We start from the raw sequence: 22,189 nt of genomic DNA on the forward strand, positions 1-22,189 counted from the left end.
AAAAAATAATTTCCCCATTAGCCCATCAATTATTGTATCTAATACGAGATGCACTAAATATATTTAGAGATCATTAACATGCCGCCGCTCTCCGAGAAGAAAGAGCGATTTAGTTTATTTTGTGCCATCAGAGTTCAATAATACTTAATTGATAAGTTCAACTGTCAATGCTAGGATTGTCTTTTTCATTGTTTATTTACTGGGGAGGGCGATGCATTTATATAATAAAAAGTGAGAAAAAAGGGGGGCAAAAGTCCATAGATTGTTGCGTTCTCATCAGTCCATTGTTGTCCCCTACTTTTCCTTCTGCCTAGAAAACCAGAAAGTGAGGTTTCAGAACAGCACGCCGCACCCAAACAATTTTTTTTTTTTTTTGAGAGAGAGAGAGGGAGACGAAGGAAGGAAGGAAAAAAATAGTGCAAAAAGGAAACATGAATTAAAAAAAAGGAAAAAGCAGGTCAAGCCTAGAAGATACAAAACGGCTTCCTTTTCAGATGCCTTGCAGAAACTCTCTCTGACTGTGTGCGTCTCTCTCATATGTCGTTCCCTCCTCTCCACATACACATCTCTCTATCTTGATTTGTGGTTACATTAGGACTCACCAGACACAATGATAACCTTCTTGTTCACGAACCCATTTCTGTTTATGCTGTAGCAGATCCTCCTGCTCCCGCACTTCCTCTCCTGACTAATCGTCCACTTCCTGCTTCCAACGCCGCTTCCTCCCCAGGTTCACTTCTCATTCTACTCTCTTGACTTCCTTTCAAATTTGAATTTTGAAAACAACCTCCACAATTTAATGCTCAAACTATTTCGTAGATTCCGCGTTTACAGTCTCTCTCTCTCTTTTTAACATTTACTTTCTTGTTTGGATCTCACCCATCTGCCGAAGGTCTCTCGACTTGCTAAATCCGAATGGTTTAATTTGTGAGATTCCTTCCATTTTGACGATGCTTCCTGCATTATACGTCCCATATCATCCAGGTATTCAGGTGGAGAATAAAGAACACCAGATGGATTTACACATTAAGATGGTAATAGCGCTCGCCGTTGTTAGTACAGCACTGGTTGTAGTAATTCTGTGCTTCTTATGCTTCTGGATTTATAGTAGGAAGCATCTACCCAAATCCAATAGGAAAAGCGTTCCCAACTCAGGTAGTACTGTTTATTCACAATTGTGGGTGTTAGAAAAATAGGAAACTTCAACATTTTATAGCTTCGTGATATGTCTGGGATTTTTCTTCTGTGTGCTGTTTCGATTCCAGATGCCGAGAAAGGGCTTGCGCTTGCTCCATTTTTAAGTAAATTCAGTTCCGTAAAAATGGTTGGGAAAAAAGGGTCTCTTCCGATCATTGATTATAAGCAAATAGAAAAAGCGACCGACAATTTCCGGGAAAGTAACATCTTGGGGCAGGGCGGATTTGGATGTGTTTACCAGGCTCGGTTGGATGATAATCTGGATGTTGCCGTCAAGAAACTACACTGTGAAACTCAACGTGCTGGAAGAGAATTCGAGGTAATTAATGTCGGCTAATAATTGCTTCTCTTCTTCCTCTTCTTCTCTCTCTCTCTCTCTCTTGTATTTACTAGTAAGATGAAATTGCAGAACGAGGTGAATTTGTTGAGTGAAATTCGGCATCCAAATATAATTTCTATACTGGGTTGTAGCGAAAATGATGACAAGAGGTTCATTGTCTATGAATTGATGCAAAATGGATCCCTGGAAGCTCAGTTACACGGTAACGCAAAAGAATGCATGTTCTGGTGCTTTATTTCCCCTGTAGTAAACGGATTAGAATAATATTGAGATTGTAATTTTCCAAGTTTTGCTCACGTTGAAGGACCCTCTCATGGTGCGGCATTGACCTGGCATATGAGAATGAAAATTGCTCGACACAGCAAGGTGAACCTCTATCATTCATTTTCTGATATTTTAATGTCCTCTGTTTCCTACATCTTTTAACATATTTAAGGACTGTTGACCAGGGGATTGGAATATCTTCATGAGCACCGTAAACCTCCAGTGATCCATAGAGACCTGAAATCATCTAATATTCTTTTAGACGCGAACTTCAATGCTAAGGTAAAACCATTTTGGAGCACCTAACTTCTCATCACTAATCATTTTAAAATCATACGATATTTGATCGTATTCGTATCTAACTAACCAAAGCTTCCTTTCTGGTGGATTCAGCTTTCTGATTTTGGGCTGGCCATAATGGATGGGTCCCAAAGCAAGAGCAACATAAAGCTGTCAGGCACAGTGGGGTACGTTGCCCCTGAGTATCTCCTAGATGGTAAGCTCGCCAGCTTCACTCAGTAATTGTTATCGTTTTACGACATATGCGTTGATCTGTCCGACAACGTTGCAAAAGCCAGATCCAAGATATTGTTTCTTTTGGAGTTTTGGAGCCTTCAAGGAGTTAAATGATGCCATGAGATTTGGATGGGTTTGAAACATATGATCTGCCCTGTCCCTGTGTGGATCTGGTGCTCTTCTTGGCCATCTACCTCCCCACTTTATATTATTTAATTCGATGGCGAGTTAGATTGGCAGGTCACCACCTCATGTGTCAAATGCCTTGTTCCCTCCTCTTGCTTCTTGTCATTTATTGATAAGAATATGATGGGAGTAGCATCCAAAATCTGAGATCAACTAATTTGTCAGGATTCATGACAAGTAAAATGGAATTGATTTTTGTGAATCCTGTGTCTCGTGTAACACACCAAATTTTTTTTTTTAAATAATTTAACTCAATCATAGTTGGGTTACAGCCACCCAACACATTTTTATATCAATAATTTTGATATAAAATATTTTATAATTGGCTTCAACTCACACACTATAACATTTCAGATAAATTTTTACCTCCCACATGCCATTAGGCTAAATCACATTTGTCCATCCTTATACTCCCAACAAGTAAACTAAATTACATTTGTCCATCCTTATACTCCCAACAAGTAAAATAAGCAATTTAATCAATTTTCAACACAAGCCAGTTATTTGACCTTATAATCATGTCATTTTAACCAATCCAAAGTAAACCAAATATTAAAATTACAGTCATCCAAATTGTACCAAAAATAGAAATAGTTTGAAAGGCATGATTACATTTATATATTCATATAATTGACAATAAACATAAAAAAGTCCTAATATTGGCAATATAACACATTATAAATCATAAATTAAATATCCAAAAGAGACAGTGGATCTATACCACTAAGCCTCTGGGACTCCTCTACGTGTCACTCGTGGCTCTTCTCCTGAAAATTGTTAACCACATAATGAGACTCAAAAGTCCCAGTAACCAAAGCCAATTTATGATAGTGTATACAAACAGTTAAGTGTGTGCTTACTAAGTGAGAATTAAAAATAATATAATTCCAACAAATATAAGAAATATTATAATAAACACAAACAACCATCCTTATATTCCTCCATTAACCTCGAGCCGTAGCCCTCACTCGGTACTAAATTACCCGGCCAAAGGTAGATTAGCCCGAGCCCTTACAAACCACCTATTGAGCTCCAATAGGGGCGTACCACGTGGCACATAAATACAACAACAATAGCAAGTCTCCCAACACCTCCCACAATAATTAAACAAATTCATAATAATATTGCACAATTATACAATATTACAAAATTCATAATTTTCTCAATAATCACCCAATTAACAAGAAGTAACACTAATCACAAATTAAAAGCATGGTTACCTTGTGGCTTTTTCAATAAATTATTCCTTAAAATTTCTCTCTCTCCACAATCTTCACCAGTAATACAATCTACAAATAACATATTATTTATAAATATTAGTTTCAATTTTTGAAACTAATAAAATAATTCTAATAATAGAATTAAAAATATAACATAATTTCTAATCTCAATCTTAATACAAATCTATAGTTAATACTATTAAGTAAAATTTTTAACTCCTCTTTTAATTATCAATAAACATTAATAATCTAAAAATCAAATTTTAAACTAATTTCTATTATCAAAATTTTCTTTTTATTTTATAAATTCGTACCTAAAATACCCAAAAATTAAAAATTGAGTCTCTAGCTTAGAATCATAATCCTATAACCATAATAATTCATTTCTCATCCCAAATAATCATCTAAACCTCAATAAATCAACATATATTTTCAGATCTAGTTTAGAATTTGATCCATAAGCCACAGATTTAAAGATCATCAATAAATTTATACTCTAGAACATTTATTATACTACTGACAACCTCAAAAATCATATTTATTCAACATAAATTCATCCCTCTTCCAGATCTTAAATTTTCTACCACTACAAACTCAGAAACTAAATAAGAAGGATGACTAAGAAAAATTTTTAGAACACTTACTTAGTCTTGAAAAGCTTAAAATCACACCCTAAATATCCTATTAAAAACTCTTACCTTAAAAATTTAGATATTTCGCACCGGAAACTCGCTTCTCTCCGCCTCAGCTCGCGCGCAGAATGAATGAGGAAATGAAGGAAGGTGAGTTTTTATAAAAATTCAGTGGGTCCCACACATTTTTTTTATTATTATTTCTTCTTCTCTCTCTTCCCCCCTTTTTTTTTATTATTATTTTATACTTACTATTCATGCGGTGCCGAAAGCAAATTCGTTTTCTCTTCTTCTTTTTTTTTTTTTTTTGTTTTGGCATACCTTTTTCCCTTTTTTTTTTATTATAATAATAATTTAATAATTAATTTTTTTAATTAATTTTTTTTAATAAATTTATTTTTTTTTTAATTTTTTTTTATTTAGAATTATATCCTAAATTAGATTTAATAATCATTTTCTACTAATTTTCTTACCTCTAAATATTATATTTTTTTTTTAAAAAAAAATTTCTATTAACCTAAATTAACTATTAAAATTTAAATTGGGATGTTACAATTCTCCCCTCCTTTTAGAAATTTTGTCCTCAAAATTTAAAATTAATAACTATTAACTACTCACTTAATCAAAAAGACGAGGATAATCACGTCGCATACTGTCCTCGGTCTCCCACGTAGCATCACCTGGAGTTGTGCTCTTCCAGATTACTTTAACCAATCTAATGGTCTTGTTTCTTAATTGCTTGTCCTTATAATCCACAATCCTTTCTGGTTCAGCTTTGAATGTTAAATTCTCCCTGAGTTCAATTTCCTCGGGTTCAATTATATGGGAAGGATCTGGTTGATACTTTTTCAGTTGTGACACATGGAATACGTTGTGTATTCCAGCAATTTGGGGTGGTAATGCTACTTGGTATGCTACTGGTCCAACTCGTTTTAAGATCTCAAAAGGCCCCATAAACCTTGGTGTCAACTTCTTAGCCTTAATAGCTCTTCCAACACCAGTTACTGGAGAGATTTTCAAAAATACATGGTCACCTACTTCAAACTCAAGCGGTCTTCTCCTCTTATCCGCATAACTCTTTTGTCTACTTTGAGCTGTGAGTAATTTTTGCTTGATTAAAGCAATCTTTTGGGTAGTCTCATCAACAATGTCTGGCCCCAAAACAGTTCTCTCACTTAATTCTGTCCAACACAGTGGCGATCTACATTTTCTTCCATACAATGCCTCATAAGGTGCCATCTGAATGCTAGAATGAAAACTATTATTGTAGGCAAATTCAGCTAATGACAAGTGACTATCCCAATTACCTCTAAGCTCAATGGCACACGCTCTTAACATGTCTTCAAGAGTTTGTATAGTTCGTTCTGTTTGCCCATCGGTCTGGGGGTGGTAAGCAGTGCTAAAACTCAGACGAGTACCCATGGCTTCCTGTAATGACTTCCAAAAGTTTGATGTGAATCTCGGATCACGATCAGATACAATATTTGTCGGCACTCCATGCAATCTCACCACTTCTCTTATGTAGATTTCAGTTAATTTTTCGAGAGAATACTTGATATTAGTAGCCAGAAAATGAGCTGATTTGGTGAGTCGATCTACGATTACCCATATAGTGTCATGACCAGAAGATGTTCTAGGCAATCCTGTAATGAAGTCCATAGAAATGCTGTCCCATTTCCACTCTGGAATATCAAGAGACTGTAGCATCCCGGCTGGTTTCTGATGCTCAATTTTGACTTTCTGACAAGTCAAACAACGAGTTACATGTTCAGTTACATCTCTCTTCATCCTTGGCCACCACCAACCACGTCTTAAGTCATGATACATCTTAGTTGCTCCTGGGTGAATGGTATATTTACTCTGATGAGCCTCCTCAAGTAGGATATTTTTCAATCGAGTATCATTAGGCACACACACTCTACCTTTATATCTTACGACATCATCATCGGACACATCAAAATGTTCAGCCTTTTCAGCCCCAATCTCTACCCTAATCTTATTCAAATAATCATCCTTCTGTTGCGCAATTCTAATTTCTTCCCAAAAATTATTCTCAAATTCAGTAATATGTAGAGCAGCCAAACGATTTTCGACTACTTCTACATTTACTGCATGAAAACTACTCCATAATTCATGTTCTCTGACCATCATGTGAGCAGTATGTACAAGCTTCCTGCTCAGAGCGTCGGCGACTACGTTAGCTTTCCCTGGATGATACTTCAACTCAAAGTCATAATCCTTCAAAAACTCAATCCATCTGCGCTGTCTCATGTTGAGCTCCTTTTGATCAAACAAATATTTTAAACTTTTATGATCACTGAAGACCTCAAAAGAAGAACCATAAAGATAGTGCCTCCAAATCTTCAAAGCAAATACCACAGCAGCAAGCTCCAAGTCATGAGTAGGGTAATTTTCCTCATGAGGTCTCAACTGTCGAGAGGCATAAGCCACTACTCGATCCTCCTGCATCAATACACAACCTAAACCTTTCTTAGAAGCATCAGTATATAAGGTATAAGGAGCAGTTGGAACAGGTAAGGTGAGCACCGGTGTGGTGGTCAACCTCTTTTTCAGCTCCTGGAAGGCAACTTCACACTCGTTCGTCCAAATAAATGGAGCATCTTTCCTGGTCAACTTAGTCAAGGGCATTGCAATTTGTGAAAAACCCTTAATGAAACGACGATAGTAGCCTGCAAGACCCAAGAAACTCCTAATCTCTGTCACACTTCGAGGTTGCTCCCATTTCATCACTGCATCTATCTTACTAGGGTCCACTGCTACCCCTTCTTCTGAAACAACATGGCCTAAGAATTTAACTTCTTTAAGCCAAAAATCACATTTGCTCAACTTGGCATAAAGCTTGTGCTCTCTTAATATCTCCAAAACAATTTTAAGATGTCTATAATCAATACACAATCTAAGGCTTCCATCTTTCTTTTTCACAAACAGTACCGGTGACCCCCATGGTGATACACTCGGTCTGATAAACCCCTTCTCTAACAACTCTTCAATTTGTCTCTTCAATTCAGCTAACTCCGATGGAGACATCCTATAGGGTGCCTTAGAAATAGGCCCCGTACCAGGTGCGAGTTCAATCGAGAACTCAACCTCTCGTTCTGGAGGCAAACCGATTACTTCAGTAGGAAAGACGTCAGGGAATTCTCTTACTACTGGAATCTGATCTACACCTTCTTCAATCTCTGCCTTGATTGAGAAGAAAATCATAAAAGCTTGACAGCCCTTTCTTATACACTGTTCTACTTGAGCTGCAGACAACAACATAGGACTTTGGGACTCTACAGGGGTTACAGTAAGAGCTGAGAGTGACACACTCTTTTTCTGACAATCAAGTACAGCTCCATTTGCAGACAACCAATCCATCCCCACAATAACATCAATCCCAGACAAAGACAAACAAATGAGGTCTATGGTGGTCTTTCGACCCTCATACTCAACCTCTACATTTAGACATGCCTTAGCAGTCCTTACAGTCAAACCAGCAGGAGTAGAAATCTTCACATCAAAAGGTAAGGTACACACAGGCAATTTACATCTTTTCATACATTCATCAGACACAAAAGAGTGTGTAGCACCCGAATCAAACAAAGCACAAACATCATTATCAAGGATTCGGATTATACCTCGGATAGCATTAGGGTTGTTAGCAGCCTCTGGCCCAGAGAGGGCATACACTCGTGCTGGTACTGTAGGTCTCTGATCATTACCCCTATTTTGGTTTTGATAGCAGAATCTAGCAATATGACCAGGCTTCTGACAGATGTAACAAACCCAACAATCACCAGAATGAAACTTCCCACACTTACTGCATGCTTGATTACTAGCAGCACTAGGAGTAGGATTAAAGGTAGCTGGGCTCCTATAGGACCCTTGACTTCCACTCTGATTCCCTCTGTAGCTCTGGCCCTTATGATAGTAGCCCTTCTTCTTCTGATTTCTAAAACCTCCAAAGATTTGACTGCTCCTCTTCTCTACTCCACCAATGGGTCGGGTGTGGATAGGGGGCTTCCCATGAGGTTCTTTCCTCCTCTCTCTATCAGCTTCTAATCTAGCCTCTCTCTTCCTCCGAGAAACTATTCGAAGCTTATTGCACATCTCACTGAATGTCTTGATCTCAAAAGGGGCTAACTGTTCCCTTAGATCAGGCCTCGCCTTCTCTAGTAATCGTTCAGCCATCCACTCCGTGTCTTCATGTTTCTGGAGGTAAGTAGAGTATTTAGATAATTCTGAGAATTGTTCAATAAATTCATCCTCATCTAAATCACCCTGACGGAATGCATGAAACTCAGCCTCCTTTTCTGCTCTCAGTGCAGTAGGAAAATAATTCTCGAACAATATGGCTTTAAAATCTTCCCAAGTAAGAGAGGAATCATCCTTCGGTCCTGATGTTTCCCACCATTTCTTAGCACTCTTCTGTAGTAGGAATATTGCCAGCTGCACCTTTTGATTAGAAGTGCACACAACCATACGAAAAATACTCTCCAATTGATCTATCCATTCTTCAACTACCGCCGGCTTAAGATTCCCATCGAAAGTAGGAGGATTAAACTTACGAAAAGTACTCCAGATCTTTGTGATCGTGGATGTCTGTTGCTCAGAGTGGAGACTCACATTCTTCGGACTAGTCTCATGGTGAGAATAGGGAGGTAAGCCTTCATCAGCAGATTGGCTCGCATTGAATACCTTGGTATGGCTTCCTTCTTGTTGGCCATTTCCCTCTCGGTTATCATTCTCCTTATATTGTCTTAAAGCGGCCAACTCTTCTTCTTGTCTCTTCATACGGTCACTAAGATTATATAGTAGATCCATCATTTGCCTCATAGTTGGCTCATCCTGCCTTAGTTGTGACTGTATGGGCTCGCCTTGCCCAATTTGTTGCTGTGTGGACTCCAGTTGTGGCAGTGAAGGTATGTCATTTCCTATTGGCTCTATAGAATCACCGGTAATTTCGCCACCTCTCCTAGTTTTGGACACCATCTCTCCCCTCCTAAAGGATGGAAGTCACATAATTAAATTAACACTAATCTCAAGACAAGAAAAATAATGGAGAAGTATTATGATTTACTAATGTATATTGCCAATAAACTAGGTTAATGTATAACAATTTCATAATTTATAAGAATTTGAAACATGTAGCTCTGATACCAAAATTTGTAACACACCAAATTTTTTTTTTTTAAATAATTTAACTCAACCATAGTTGGGTTACAGCCACCCAACACATTTTTATATCAATAATTTTGATATAAAATATTTTATAATTGGCTTCAACTCACACACTATAACATTTCAGATAAATTTTTACCTCCCACATGCCATTAGGCTAAATCACATTTGTCCATCCTTATACTCCCAACAAGTAAACTAAATTACATTTGTCCATCCTTATACTCCCAACAAGTAAAATAAGCAATTTAATCAATTTTCAACACAAGCCAGTTATTTGACCTTATAATCATGCCATTTTAACCAATCCAAAGTAAACCAAATATTAAAATTACAGTCATCCAAATTGTACCAAAAATAGAAATAGTTTGAAAGGCATGATTACATTTATATATTCATATAATTGACAATAAACATAAAAAAGTCCTAATATTGGCAATATAACACATTATAAATCATAAATTAAATATCCAAAAGAGACAGTGGATCTATACCACTAAGCCTCTGGGACTCCTCTACGTGTCACTCGTGGCTCTTCTCCTGAAAATTGTTAACCACATAATGAGACTCAAAAGTCCCAGTAACCAAAGCCAATTTATGATAGTGTATACAAACAGTTAAGTGTGTGCTTACTAAGTGAGAATTAAAAATAATATAATTCCAACAAATATAAGAAATATTATAATAAACACAAACAACCATCCTTATATCCCTCCATTAACCTCGAGCCGTAGCCCTCACTCGGTACTAAATTACCCGGCCAAAGGTAGATTAGCCCGAGCCCTTACAAACCACCTATTGAGCTCCAATAGGGGCGTACCACGTGGCACATAAATACAACAACAATAGCAAGTCTCCCAACACCTCCCACAATAATTAAACAAATTCATAATAATATTGCACAATTATACAATATTACAAAATTCATAATTTTCTCAATAATCACCCAATTAACAAGAAGTAACACTAATCACAAATTAAAAGCATGGTTACCTTGTGGCTTTTTCAATAAATTATTCCTTAAAATTTCTCTCTCTCCACAATCTTCACCAGTAATACAATCTACAAATAACATATTATTTATAAATATTAGTTTCAATTTTTGAAACTAATAAAATAATTCTAATAATAGAATTAAAAATATAACATAATTTCTAATCTCAATCTTAATACAAATCTATAGTTAATACTATTAAGTAAAATTTTTAACTCCTCTTTTAATTATCAATAAACATTAATAATCTAAAAATCAAATTTTAAACTAATTTCTATTATCAAAATTTTCTTTTTATTTTATAAATTCGTACCTAAAATACCCAAAAATTAAAAATTGAGTCTCTAGCTTAGAATCATAATCCTATAACCATAATAATTCATTTCTCATCCCAAATAATCATCTAAACCTCAATAAATCAACATATATTTTCAGATCTAGTTTAGAATTTGATCCATAAGCCACAGATTCAAAGATCATCAATAAATTTATACTCTAGAACATTTATTATACTACTGACAACCTCAAAAATCATATTTATTCAACATAAATTCATCCCTCTTCCAGATCTTAAATTTTCTACCACTACAAACTCAGAAACTAAATAAGAAGGATGACTAAGAAAAATTTTTAGAACACTTACTTAGTCTTGAAAAGCTTAAAATCACACCCTAAATATCCTATTAAAAACTCTTACCTTAAAAATTTAGATATTTCGCACCGGAAACTCGCTTCTCTCCGCCTCAGCTCGCGCGCAGAATGAATGAGGAAATGAAGGAAGGTGAGTTTTTATAAAAATTCAGTGGGTCCCACACATTTTTTTTATTATTATTTCTTCTTTCTCTCTCTTCCCCCCTTTTTTTTTATTATTATTTTATACTTACTATTCATGCGGTGCCGAAAGCAAATTCGTTTTCTCTTCTTCTTCCTTTTTTTTTTTTTTTGTTTTGGCATACCTTTTTCCCTTTTTTTTTTATTATAATAATAATTTAATAATTAATTTTTTTAATTAATTTTTTTTAATAAATTTATTTTTTTTTTTAAATTTTTTTTTATTTAGAATTATATCCTAAATTAGATTTAATAATCATTTTCTACTAATTTTCTTACCTCTAAATATTATATTTTTTTTAAAAAAAAATTTCTATTAACCTAAATTAACTATTAAAATTTAAATTGGGATGTTACATCTCGGATTAGAAACGTCAGCAGATTTCCCAGACTTCGATTGTTTGTGAAGCAACTGTCAATTATTGAGAACATTAAATAGTAAATGTTGGAATATTTCTCGGCGAGATTGACCTTTTTTATTTTTTGGTGCATTGGACAGGTAAGTTGACTGATAAAAGTGATGTGTATGCATTTGGGGTTGTGCTTCTGGAGCTACTGTTGGGAAGGAAACCGGTGGAAAAACTGTCACCATCTCATTGCCAATCTATTGTCACATGGGTATGAGTTTTTTTGCGCTTGATTCTATGAAAATTCGATTGAGTTCAATTTCAACGGGAAATTGACAGACACATTGGGCGATGACAATATTGCAGGCCATGCCACAGCTCACCGACAGATTAAAGCTTCCAAACATAGTAGATCCTCTGATCAAGGACGCTATGGACCTCAAGCATTTATCCCAGGTTTTCAATCTGAAACATGTCTCCGAACCATTTTCTGATCATTTCTGGTCTTTCTGGTTACTTTGAACTAAATATTCCAAAGTAAGTATACCATGTAAAATTTTTCAACCCATTGGACGAACTTGCACTGGTATAATGAGAGTGGAGGTAACAGTGAAGGGTTGGTTGAGGCAGAAGGTTGTGATTGTGTATTGTAGGTTGCTGCTGTGGCGGTGCTGTGCGTGCAACCAGAGCCAAGTTACAGGCCACTGATAACAGATGTGTTGCACTCCCTCGTCCCTCTGGTTCCGGTGGAGCTTGGAGGGACCCTCAGACTCAACCATGTACTTCATTGACTTCATTCCGGCCCCCTTGTTTGCAAATGCTGTCGTCCCAATGTTGGTTATTGTCAACCATTGACTTCACTGACCCGTCCCAACTTATAATAACTCAACGAGCTCCACTCATTTAGGAGCAAAGGCCGGTCTGATTGGGGCCACAACAGCATCGATTTGTTCATGACACATGTAAAGAAATTCGTTCTAGTTTCATACAACATAAAAACCTCGGAGGAAAAATAGATTGTCATTGTATAGAGGGATCATTTTGTAGAATGTTGTATATTTGGATGGAGATAAACTTCACTCTAATTTTCTTCTCATGAAAGGTCAGTCCACTGAATCAAAAGAAAATGCCGGTTTCTCTTGTTAAAAAATCTCAATCAAAATTGGAGCAGTTAAATAATGTATGAAAAAACATCACTTAGAACAACTGCTCATTCAAGGGAAGGTCACTCATTAATGAAGATGAATGTATTCATCTATTCCAAAAGTAACCAAAGGGAGGATTCAAATTTGAATAAAACTATGGGCCTTGTTTGGCACGGGCCTGAAATTGAAGAGATTGGGATGGGATTAAAATTGGGAGTGAGAGTGAAATTGAAGCTTTAAAATTATATTTGATATGAAATAATAATTGTAGGGAATGTTTTTCTCCATTTTATTTTATAATTAAACATAAATTATAAAAAGACTACAATACTCTTTATAATTAATAAAAAAATTTTGCCAAAACCCATCTTCTCTTTGTCGCTCATGACCCCAACCTCCACTTACCATCAATCACCCTATTCAATGACATGAAACTAGGAGCAAATGTAGCAACAGTTCTCGTTCGTGATGGATATTGAAGATTCAAAGGTAAATGCAGCAACGCTATTCAACACAAATTCGGAGGCAAGAAGGCAAGTAGATTAGAACTAGTGGTGGAGGACAACAAGAGGTAAACAGGGGAAGAAGGGAGGAAAACAAAGGGAGAACAGCATCGATGGTGGAAGATGAAGGGAGACGAAGGAAGACAAAGGGAGAACGGCATGAGGTAAATGAAGGGAGAAGGGAGGAAGACAAACTTGTCAATGGTGGAGAACGGTGCCAATGCTAGGGACAACCATGACAGACTCAACAATTGAGTGAGAGAACGATGAGGGATTGAGTTGGTGGTGAGGGTAGAGAGACAAGAGAGAGAGTGTGAGGATGAGAGTAAGTTGGTCTAGAAAAAATCAATCCTAAAATTGATTTCTCAATATTAGGAGATGGTGATATTGAGTAATTTAATTCTATGTAAATGAGATTGAAATTAGAATTAAATTTTTCAATGCTCCATACCAAACATAAAAAACTAATATTCGCCAACGTTAATGCCAGCCCCATCTCCAATCCTTCATACCAAACGGAGAGCTCATTCTATGATAAACCCTACAATGTACTCACTAAAGATAATTTCACGTTTTCCTAGATACGTGGATAACCAACCATGACGTAGAAAAACATCCAGTAACCAGGCAAATGCGCATGGATGAAAAAGTACCCAATAGTAAATACTAAGTACAGCCATGTACTAATATTTCGTCTTATGTGACGTTTCTCTTGACAAGGTTATTTTTACCATTGTCTTTCTCGCCCACATAAACAAGGAGACTCATCAAAGACGGATTCTCTAGTTAAGCTCAATTTAATCCAAGGATTTAAGAAATCCCCAATGGAACTTCTGCTTATGAATATGCATGTAAGAGTCACTTTTAAATATACATGTCTAATTTAACCGCATTGCCAATGGTCATGACATAGACACAGATATTGGGTGTCTTTGGATAGAAAATCTGATTATACAAAAAATCAATTAACAGAACCAGATAATGTTTGAATAATATTTTTTGAAATTAATTTTAACTTTAATAAAATTGAAGATATTTGAATAATATTTCAAAATCAACTATAAATGTACAAATTACCATAAAACATTTACTGTGATAATGATAAAATTAATGTGATAAAATCAATTCAAATTAACTACCACTTACTTAAAAAAATTACATAAGCCAGGCCATTTCTTTTTATATTTAAAAAAAGATTAAAAAAAGAAATAGTAATTTAATTGGGAGGGAATCAGGGTGCACAGGCTGCAGCAGCAGGGCACATGTAGAGAGGGAGAAGATTTTTTGGGGGGGGGGGTAATGCTCAAATAGTAAAAATTGATTCTCAAATGAAGAAAAAAATAGCTTTTATCAAAATGGAGTTTGAAGGTATAGAAAAAGATGGGGTATCTGGATAATTTTTCAAAACCTTGATTCAAGGCTCCATAATTGATTATTTGTGGATATCCAAACACACCTGTCATCATAATGTCATTGTCATCATAATTTCAAAACTCATCCTAGAATGAAGGGAAGCCATGATATCTTCTGCAAGAGACATCACCATGTCCCATTCTTCGGTGATAATTGCCTAAACATAATGTTAAATTTATCACCATTAAAATAAACCATTGTAACTCGTAAGAAATTCCCGGCCATACTCAACTTCTACTGCATTGTGCATGCAAGTGCACCCCACAACTGCCCTGGTCAATTCTCAAGCTAAAGTCATCCTAGACTCAAAGCCTAAGTACGGGAATACGTTCATCGTTTTGGTCGGTAAAATAACACAAAAGATGTGGCTGCCTAAACCATGAAAAATCTCATAACAATTATAGCGTTTTTTGTTTTGGAATGCAATAGGAGAAAAAGCGTAGAGAGAAAAAACAACAAAGAATCAACCCAAATAGCCAAATCCGTGCTTCTTTCCGTTGACAAAAAAACAAATTTCCCAAAGCTACGCTCTAACAGAGTTACTAGAGTTATCATGAATTTCTTATCCACCACAAAATCCAGCAATCAAGGACTTTTGAAAAAGGGTTCGCTAGATACACATCGAAACACAACCCCTTGCAGTTCTATCAGGATCCAGTAATTGTCAACAATAGTGCTTTGATAGAATTCTTCTGTCGTGTCGTGCATAAGCTCGAGTGTTTGCTAGCTGGAATGACAATCTGGTAGAGGGGCGGAAAAAAGAAATTATTTTTCCCTTTTCACGGGTAATGGATTGAATACATTCTTTCTGGGCTTCCACACAAGCAGAAGAGCAAAGGAGTAGGGACTAGGGAAGCCACCGAAAATTGCGGCGAGATCGTAAAATAGAAGACTCGGCTGACAACCAAAACCTTTTTGGCTAAAAAAAAAACCGCCAATATCAAGCAAACACAATAGTAGGGCAGCGTGCTCATCATCGTACAGACAACCTTGCTTAGAGGTTCGATTCAAACGACAAAGCACAAAGGTGACAGCGAACTACGATTCGTAAAACAAAATTACAGTCAGAGAAGACCATATATGAAGAATATCCAAATTACCGAAAAATATATTGGCGGCAGACCAAATCAGCCATCTATAACATACTAATCCTTTAGAAAGAGATGCAAAACAACATATTACGAATCATTGTTTAAAAACTAAAGCCTAACAAAATCAGAAAAAAGAAAAATAAAATAAACCACCCAAAGAATGGAGGGCAGAGCGCAGGCAAGCAGCTCAGAATCCAAGCTTGGTGCGGCGCCAGTGTCGACGCTTAGCGTTGTACCTGGAGAAGAAAACTTGTCACAGTAAGAAACAAGGAAAGAATTGAGACGGCACAATAGGAAATCAGAAAAAGATCGATAATAACCTGATGGTGTTGTCGGTCCTCATCCGGATCCAGTAGGGAATAGGCCTGTTCTGCCTCATCTTCTTGGCCAGCTTCTTCTTAATTCTAAAGGTCTTGTGGGACGGCTGTCGCATGATTCAAACCCAGTAAGAAGATAAAAAAACCATCACACAATACGATTATGATGCCACGACAATGAGATTACAATCCTTACCATCCTAGCTTCGTCTGCAGAGATTCTCGGCGCCGGGAGGTGAAGGGAGCTACCACCGAACACGAAAACCCTAACTTGCCTTTTTATCAGATGGCCGCCTTTTAAAGAGTGGATCTGTTGGTGCCAAATGGGCCTACCTTTAAACTCAACACTGACAAATGGAAGGGGGACCAATTTATATTGGGCCAGGCCTAATTAAATGGTAATGTAATACATGTAAAATCAATGGGCTCTGCAACAAAGGGAAATGTAAAGTGTATGAGAGTATGAGCCTCACAGGCCTCGTTATGTTGGGCCAATTACTAGAGCGGAGCCTGATTTTGCAGGCTTCTGGAGCTCACCCAACAAAATTTCCAACGGAGCTAATTGAATAAATTTTTTGGGGGGGGGGGGGGGATGTGGGAAACTTGTAAGTTTGTGACTTGTGAGATTGTTGGGTTAAACTTAAATATATCTATTTATCTTTTAAAAATTAAAAAGGTTATCCATTTTAAAATTTCAATCCAATTTATTAGGTGACTCATTTAAATTACAAAAAATAGCATACTGATAAATATCTTTCAAATCAAAACTACCATGTGAAAAAATTAAATTCAACGTTCAAATAAATTTCTCGATTTTTAACAATTGAGAAAGTGACATCAACCAGCTGAAGAAGGATATCAAATTAATGATATCTTTTCTTCAGATTACATCTGAAGCCTATCTTAAATGTTTAAATCATTCAACTCATGAGCTGAAATCAGGTAAGACAAATGATGAATTAAACGAGTCAGCTTGATTGGTCAAGCCTATTTCGACTCATCTGATTTATCTCAAATACAATATCTTGTGCTATTGTTCATAGCAAAAGGAAATATATCTCACAACGTCGAAAGAAATCATGTTATGGCCGTCATTTTGGTCTTCAAAGCAAATCCTATAGCACTTATATACTTTCTTGTTGCTGGTAATATTTCAGTATTACTAGTATGGATGTATTTTTAATACGAGTGAGTCGACTCAAATCCTCAGCTTGCGACAAAGTGTCACTCCTATAATTCATATTCAAAAGCCCGTTGAAAGGTGCAACCATGGAACGCAAAACTATTGGCCACATAAGTTAGCGGGTAAGACCAGTCCTTTTCCGCACATCAATTCAGTCACATGACAATAGTTTTTTTTTTTTTTTTGTGGTGCTCTCCTCTCCCCAAACAACGACTTGCGAGTGTTAAGGTTCCTTAATTATCGCGCGCAGATAGGCCTAAATTCAAACAATATAATTGCCCCATCTCCTAAGCCACATAGTAGTACTGAGTTACAACCTGTCACCTGCCAGAATTAGTCATTACTCATCAGCGTTCCAATGCCGTGTAGTGTAACCCATACGATTGAGGAAAAAGAAAGAAAGGAATGTAGTGGTTTGTAGTTAATGTCGTGATAATGGTTTTGACCTGTGGAACTCGAGTAGAAGAAAACAGAAGAGCGCGCGCGCGCGTTATACTTGGATATACCATTATGTACAAAATTAATTTCAAAAGCCCAAGCACATGGGGGTGTGTGGTTGTTGGCTTGCTTACCCTCCAAATCTTGGAAGTTTGTAGCACCAAGCATGTGCTTCCCTATCCTCACCAATAAATCAAAAACCTCATGCGTTCCTCTCTGTTTGTTTCCACAGGCTGATTGAGTAAAAGACATTCCTGGAAGTTTGTAGTGTATGATCAGTAGCTTGTTTAAGAGATGGACAGACCAAAATTATTTACTTGAGATCCCTCGAAGTGATTTCAAGCAAGGCTATGGGAAAAATAGACACACAAAAGGTGGATCCTGCTATGATTAAGCTTGATTTAGTCATATATTAAAGAGAAGTTGGTGACATCAACCGGGGTTCAAAATATAGAATTACATTCCACCATAAACATATCAAATATAGAAGCAGTGAACAAATGTAGTGGAGCTGTTAGACTCCCATAATGTTTGGTAAAGAACAATAGGATACCTTTTTTTCTTATTATCAAATCCTCATTGGTGGAGGCAAAATAGGAAGAGGCACATGCTTGGAATTTACCATGGCCTGTCATTTGAGAGCAATAATACCAAAAAAGGGGACAAACCTTGAAATTCATATTATGGCTCTGTTCATGAAAAGCAGCTGATACATGCAACTTCAATTCTTGTGACAGTTAGATATATCACATGATTTCCCTTGAATAAGATCTCATTCAATACTTTGGAATCAACATTAAACCGTGCATGTGAATTTTTTCTTGATTTTTCAAATTACTTTATAGTTTTTACCCGTCCCCGATGAGAACCCATCAAGGGAATGAGAATTTGGAATATATAGATATATTCAGTTTTGGGGTGGTGGAGAGACAAAATCCCAGAGAGTGCGGGGAAGGGGGAGTAATTAGTGAAGGCAGTCACATCGCCATCTTTTGCTGAGCTTTGTGATAGCAACAAAACCGCGTCGCTGGACGCTGATATTCACTCCCAAACTGACCATCATCTTGCTTTTGCTTCTTCCAACTTGATCTTCCTCATTTATTCTCTCTTTGACTTTCATTTGCCCACTACCTCCTCTTCCCTCACCGTTTCCTCTCTCTCATTTTCCCAGTTATAGGTAACATACGTGCAAGGAAGACTAGAAAAACAAATGCAAGACAACAGGGAATGTTAATTTACATTACATATACATCGTGTATATGTGCGTGTATAAAGTTACGAGTTAGAACTACTGAACCCACAGAAAAAGACAAGCTACCAATTTTATTTATTAGAAAGAATATTAAATGGAGGAAAATGGCATGTTAGGGTTATCTCCCGAAAGCACGCAGCTGACTAATATTATTATAACTATTATTTGGTTGAGAAGGTTGAATTCAATGGATGGAGCACGCTATGTGTTAGCCAAAGTTTGCATGTGATGGAAAGACAGAGAGTGTGTGCATGACAGACACAGACAAAACGACTCATCAAAAGCCCACAAAACCGTGAAGGCTCAGGTTTTCTTTCGCTCCCTGATCCCTTTATATATATATATATATATATATATATCTCAGCATGATATGACACTATCCCAATTCCATTCATTAAACAAATACACAAGCTTTGCTTCCTGGTTTCCTTTTGTTCTCCATCGTCACCCATGTTATGTTCTTGGACCCACTTCACGCGTATATAAATGGGTGGGTCCCGTCTCTCTTTTTCCACATATCTCCTTCACTTTCTGACCTTTTCTGCATATTACTTCAATCTTGTTAGCTGGAAATCAAGACATAAATCAAAGATAGATATGTATAAACTATAAAGACACTAAAATCCAAATCCCTCAATCCTCCACATACATACATGCTGCATGCTTCTTTCTTCTCTTGTGCCCCTTCTATTCCTTCTTCACGTCTCTTCTTTTCTTCTTGCTTATCATGTTACCTTGTTCTTTTCTTTCGGCCTAAACCAAAAAAAAAAAAAAAGGTAGGCATGCAACACTCCCCCAAATAAGAAAATGTCACACTCTTTTACATTTTACTCCTCATATGACTGTGTATTTCACCGCAAGCCCAGCCCCCCACCCCCGGGGCCGCGGGGACAAAAGTTAAAAGAACCAGATTAAAGATTTCCTGCCTCCCCTTCTCACACTTCGTGCCTGTGAAGCTCCAATGGTAGTGCTCTTGAAAAGTTGTTGTTCATCTGAAAAATTGAACAGTTCCATTACTGACCATCATCCGATGATGTTGGTTACACGTGGCATTTAGACGGAGCCGCATTCCGTTCTCATCAGCCCACAAGGCTGATCTTGACCTTTCATTTTGTTTTAAAATTTGATTTTAAATTAATTTTTAAAATATTTTAAATATTATATTTGTGAAAATAAAAATTATAAACATTTTTAATATTAAATTTGAACGGCTCTCAATGCTCATTACATGTACATAACTCGTGACAGAATCTAGACAATCCAAATTTAAATTTTTATTTTCATTTTTTATTTATCAAAATAAAAATGCATAAAAAGGATCAAATTTTTAATAAGTCTGTTGATAATCAATCTTGTTAGTTAGATTTCATCTGAATAGTTCAATTTAATATGAATTTTTTATATCTTTTATAAATTGATTATTCAAATATATTATAGATTGTTCATAAATAATCTGAATGATCTAATGTAATATTAAAATTTTTATAATTTTTATAAATTAATTATCTAGATATATTTAGATGCTCAAGATTTACTAACAATTTTTTATAATTTATATTTTCAAAACTATAATATTTAAAATATTTAAAATTAATTCAAAATTAATGGTGAAGATTATTTTGAGATAAAATGAAAGGTTAAGATTAACTTCGTGGTTTGATGAGCACGCGAATGTGATGGGCACGGAAAGCAGATCCTATTTAGACAGCCTCCATGTTTTTATTCAAATGTAGCCGTTTGCACATGGGACACACAGATTGTGGGACAGACCAAAATCAGCCCTGGCTACGGTACATATGAATGAATCCCAAGGTTGGCTCTACAACACATTATATATAAGATTAATACTCACATACATACACACATCTATAATATTGCCCCTGCTTATATAAACATATGGTGTAAGATTTTTTTTTTCTTTTTAAGATAAGTGTTGCATTATTAATCTGTGATATGTATGATGGAGATAGTAGTGTTAACATGTGGGGGAATAGTGAGTAGAAGATGGCCCATCACTTACCAAAGACCTTGTAAACTATTCATGTCTTCACACATACCAGGTACCATATGCTTTTGTTTCCCTGTCAACCATCCTAAGTGTTCAACTCTCCACACAATATTCGCAGAACCCCACAAATCAACCCTAATTCAAAACACATCTCTCAACTTCATGCTACTTCATATTATTTTTCAGCAATTTGCTTTAAATCGAAGGAAACACCCCATTTGATAATTGTTTCTATAGAGTTCGTCCTGAGGACAGAGACTTCGAGTGTATGGGGCGAACAGAACATCTCATGCCCCCACCCATCAAAAGATATGATATAGCCTAATTATGGTGGTCTGAGAATCTTTGATCTTTAATTGATGCAGTCTCAACTTGGGATTGACCCAATCATAAGATTTTCCTCACCGCACAATACTGATGCACCAACTTTAATGCTAAACAATTTTTTTTTTTGGGTATTTAATGCTAAACCATTTTTATCCATATTACTATATATGTTTTACCACTAATACCCCTCTCTGTTTTTGTTTTCTTGCCAGAAAATCTCTCTATCTCTCTCAAATACATCATGCAAAGTATGGTCCTTGTATCTGTTGTCTCCGGATGGTTCCAACCAGGGTCTAAAATTTGATATAGAAAAATGACACAAAATGTTCCAATTAAATCGCATATAAATCGTTTTCATTAGGGCAACAGGAGCTTAATATATGTATTTCAAAGATTTTGAAGTTCAAGGTTCATAAACAGACAGGACTACAATCTAGTCGTTATCTCCTACTGCTCCCCATTCACATGAGAAGAATCTATGGGTAGGAAAGGGTCGTGTATTTTAGATATTTCTAGGACAAAAATAAGGTGTAATAAATTATATTACATATATAAACAAGCAAAAGTAGCCATCATAGTTGGAGAGACATGTGAAATCAAATCGGGCCAGTTGAAACGTCATTGGATATACTTATTCAATAATCATGACTTGCAAATTACAATATGGACAACTGGGGGCGAATAAGTAAAGGAAGAAAAAAAGTGTAAAACCCCTGAAAATCCTTTGTGGGTCCCCTGTGCTTAAATTGGGAGCCAGATGGATTAGAAAAAAGGGTCTTGATGTCCGTGAAAGAATCCAAC

At 36.2% G+C, this 22,189-nt stretch overlaps 1 protein-coding gene and 1 pseudogene across 1 annotated transcript; one reads left to right on the forward strand and one right to left on the reverse strand.

The window, feature by feature from the left end:
- Positions 1 to 276: 276 nt before the first annotated feature.
- LOC129302377 (probable receptor-like protein kinase At1g80640) lies at positions 277 to 12,838 on the forward strand (annotated as a pseudogene).
- A 3,013-nt stretch (positions 12,839 to 15,851) lies between these two features.
- LOC129302378 (60S ribosomal protein L39) lies at positions 15,852 to 16,520 on the reverse strand. Its single transcript, XM_054941211.1, has 3 exons — positions 16,377 to 16,520; positions 16,184 to 16,287; positions 15,852 to 16,099 (listed from the first exon to the last, which is right to left on the reverse strand). Exons 1-3 carry the CDS (start codon positions 16,377 to 16,379, stop codon positions 16,051 to 16,053), a joined length of 156 nt encoding a protein of 51 aa, XP_054797186.1. The 5' UTR covers positions 16,380 to 16,520; the 3' UTR covers positions 15,852 to 16,050.
- Positions 16,521 to 22,189: the final 5,669 nt, after the last annotated feature.

Source organism: Prosopis cineraria, unplaced genomic scaffold, assembly GCF_029017545.1.
Source record: "Prosopis cineraria cultivar Desert tree isolate PC_DT_omini unplaced genomic scaffold, ASM2901754v1 PC2, whole genome shotgun sequence".
Classification (NCBI taxonomy): Eukaryota; Viridiplantae; Streptophyta; class Magnoliopsida; order Fabales; family Fabaceae; genus Prosopis; species Prosopis cineraria.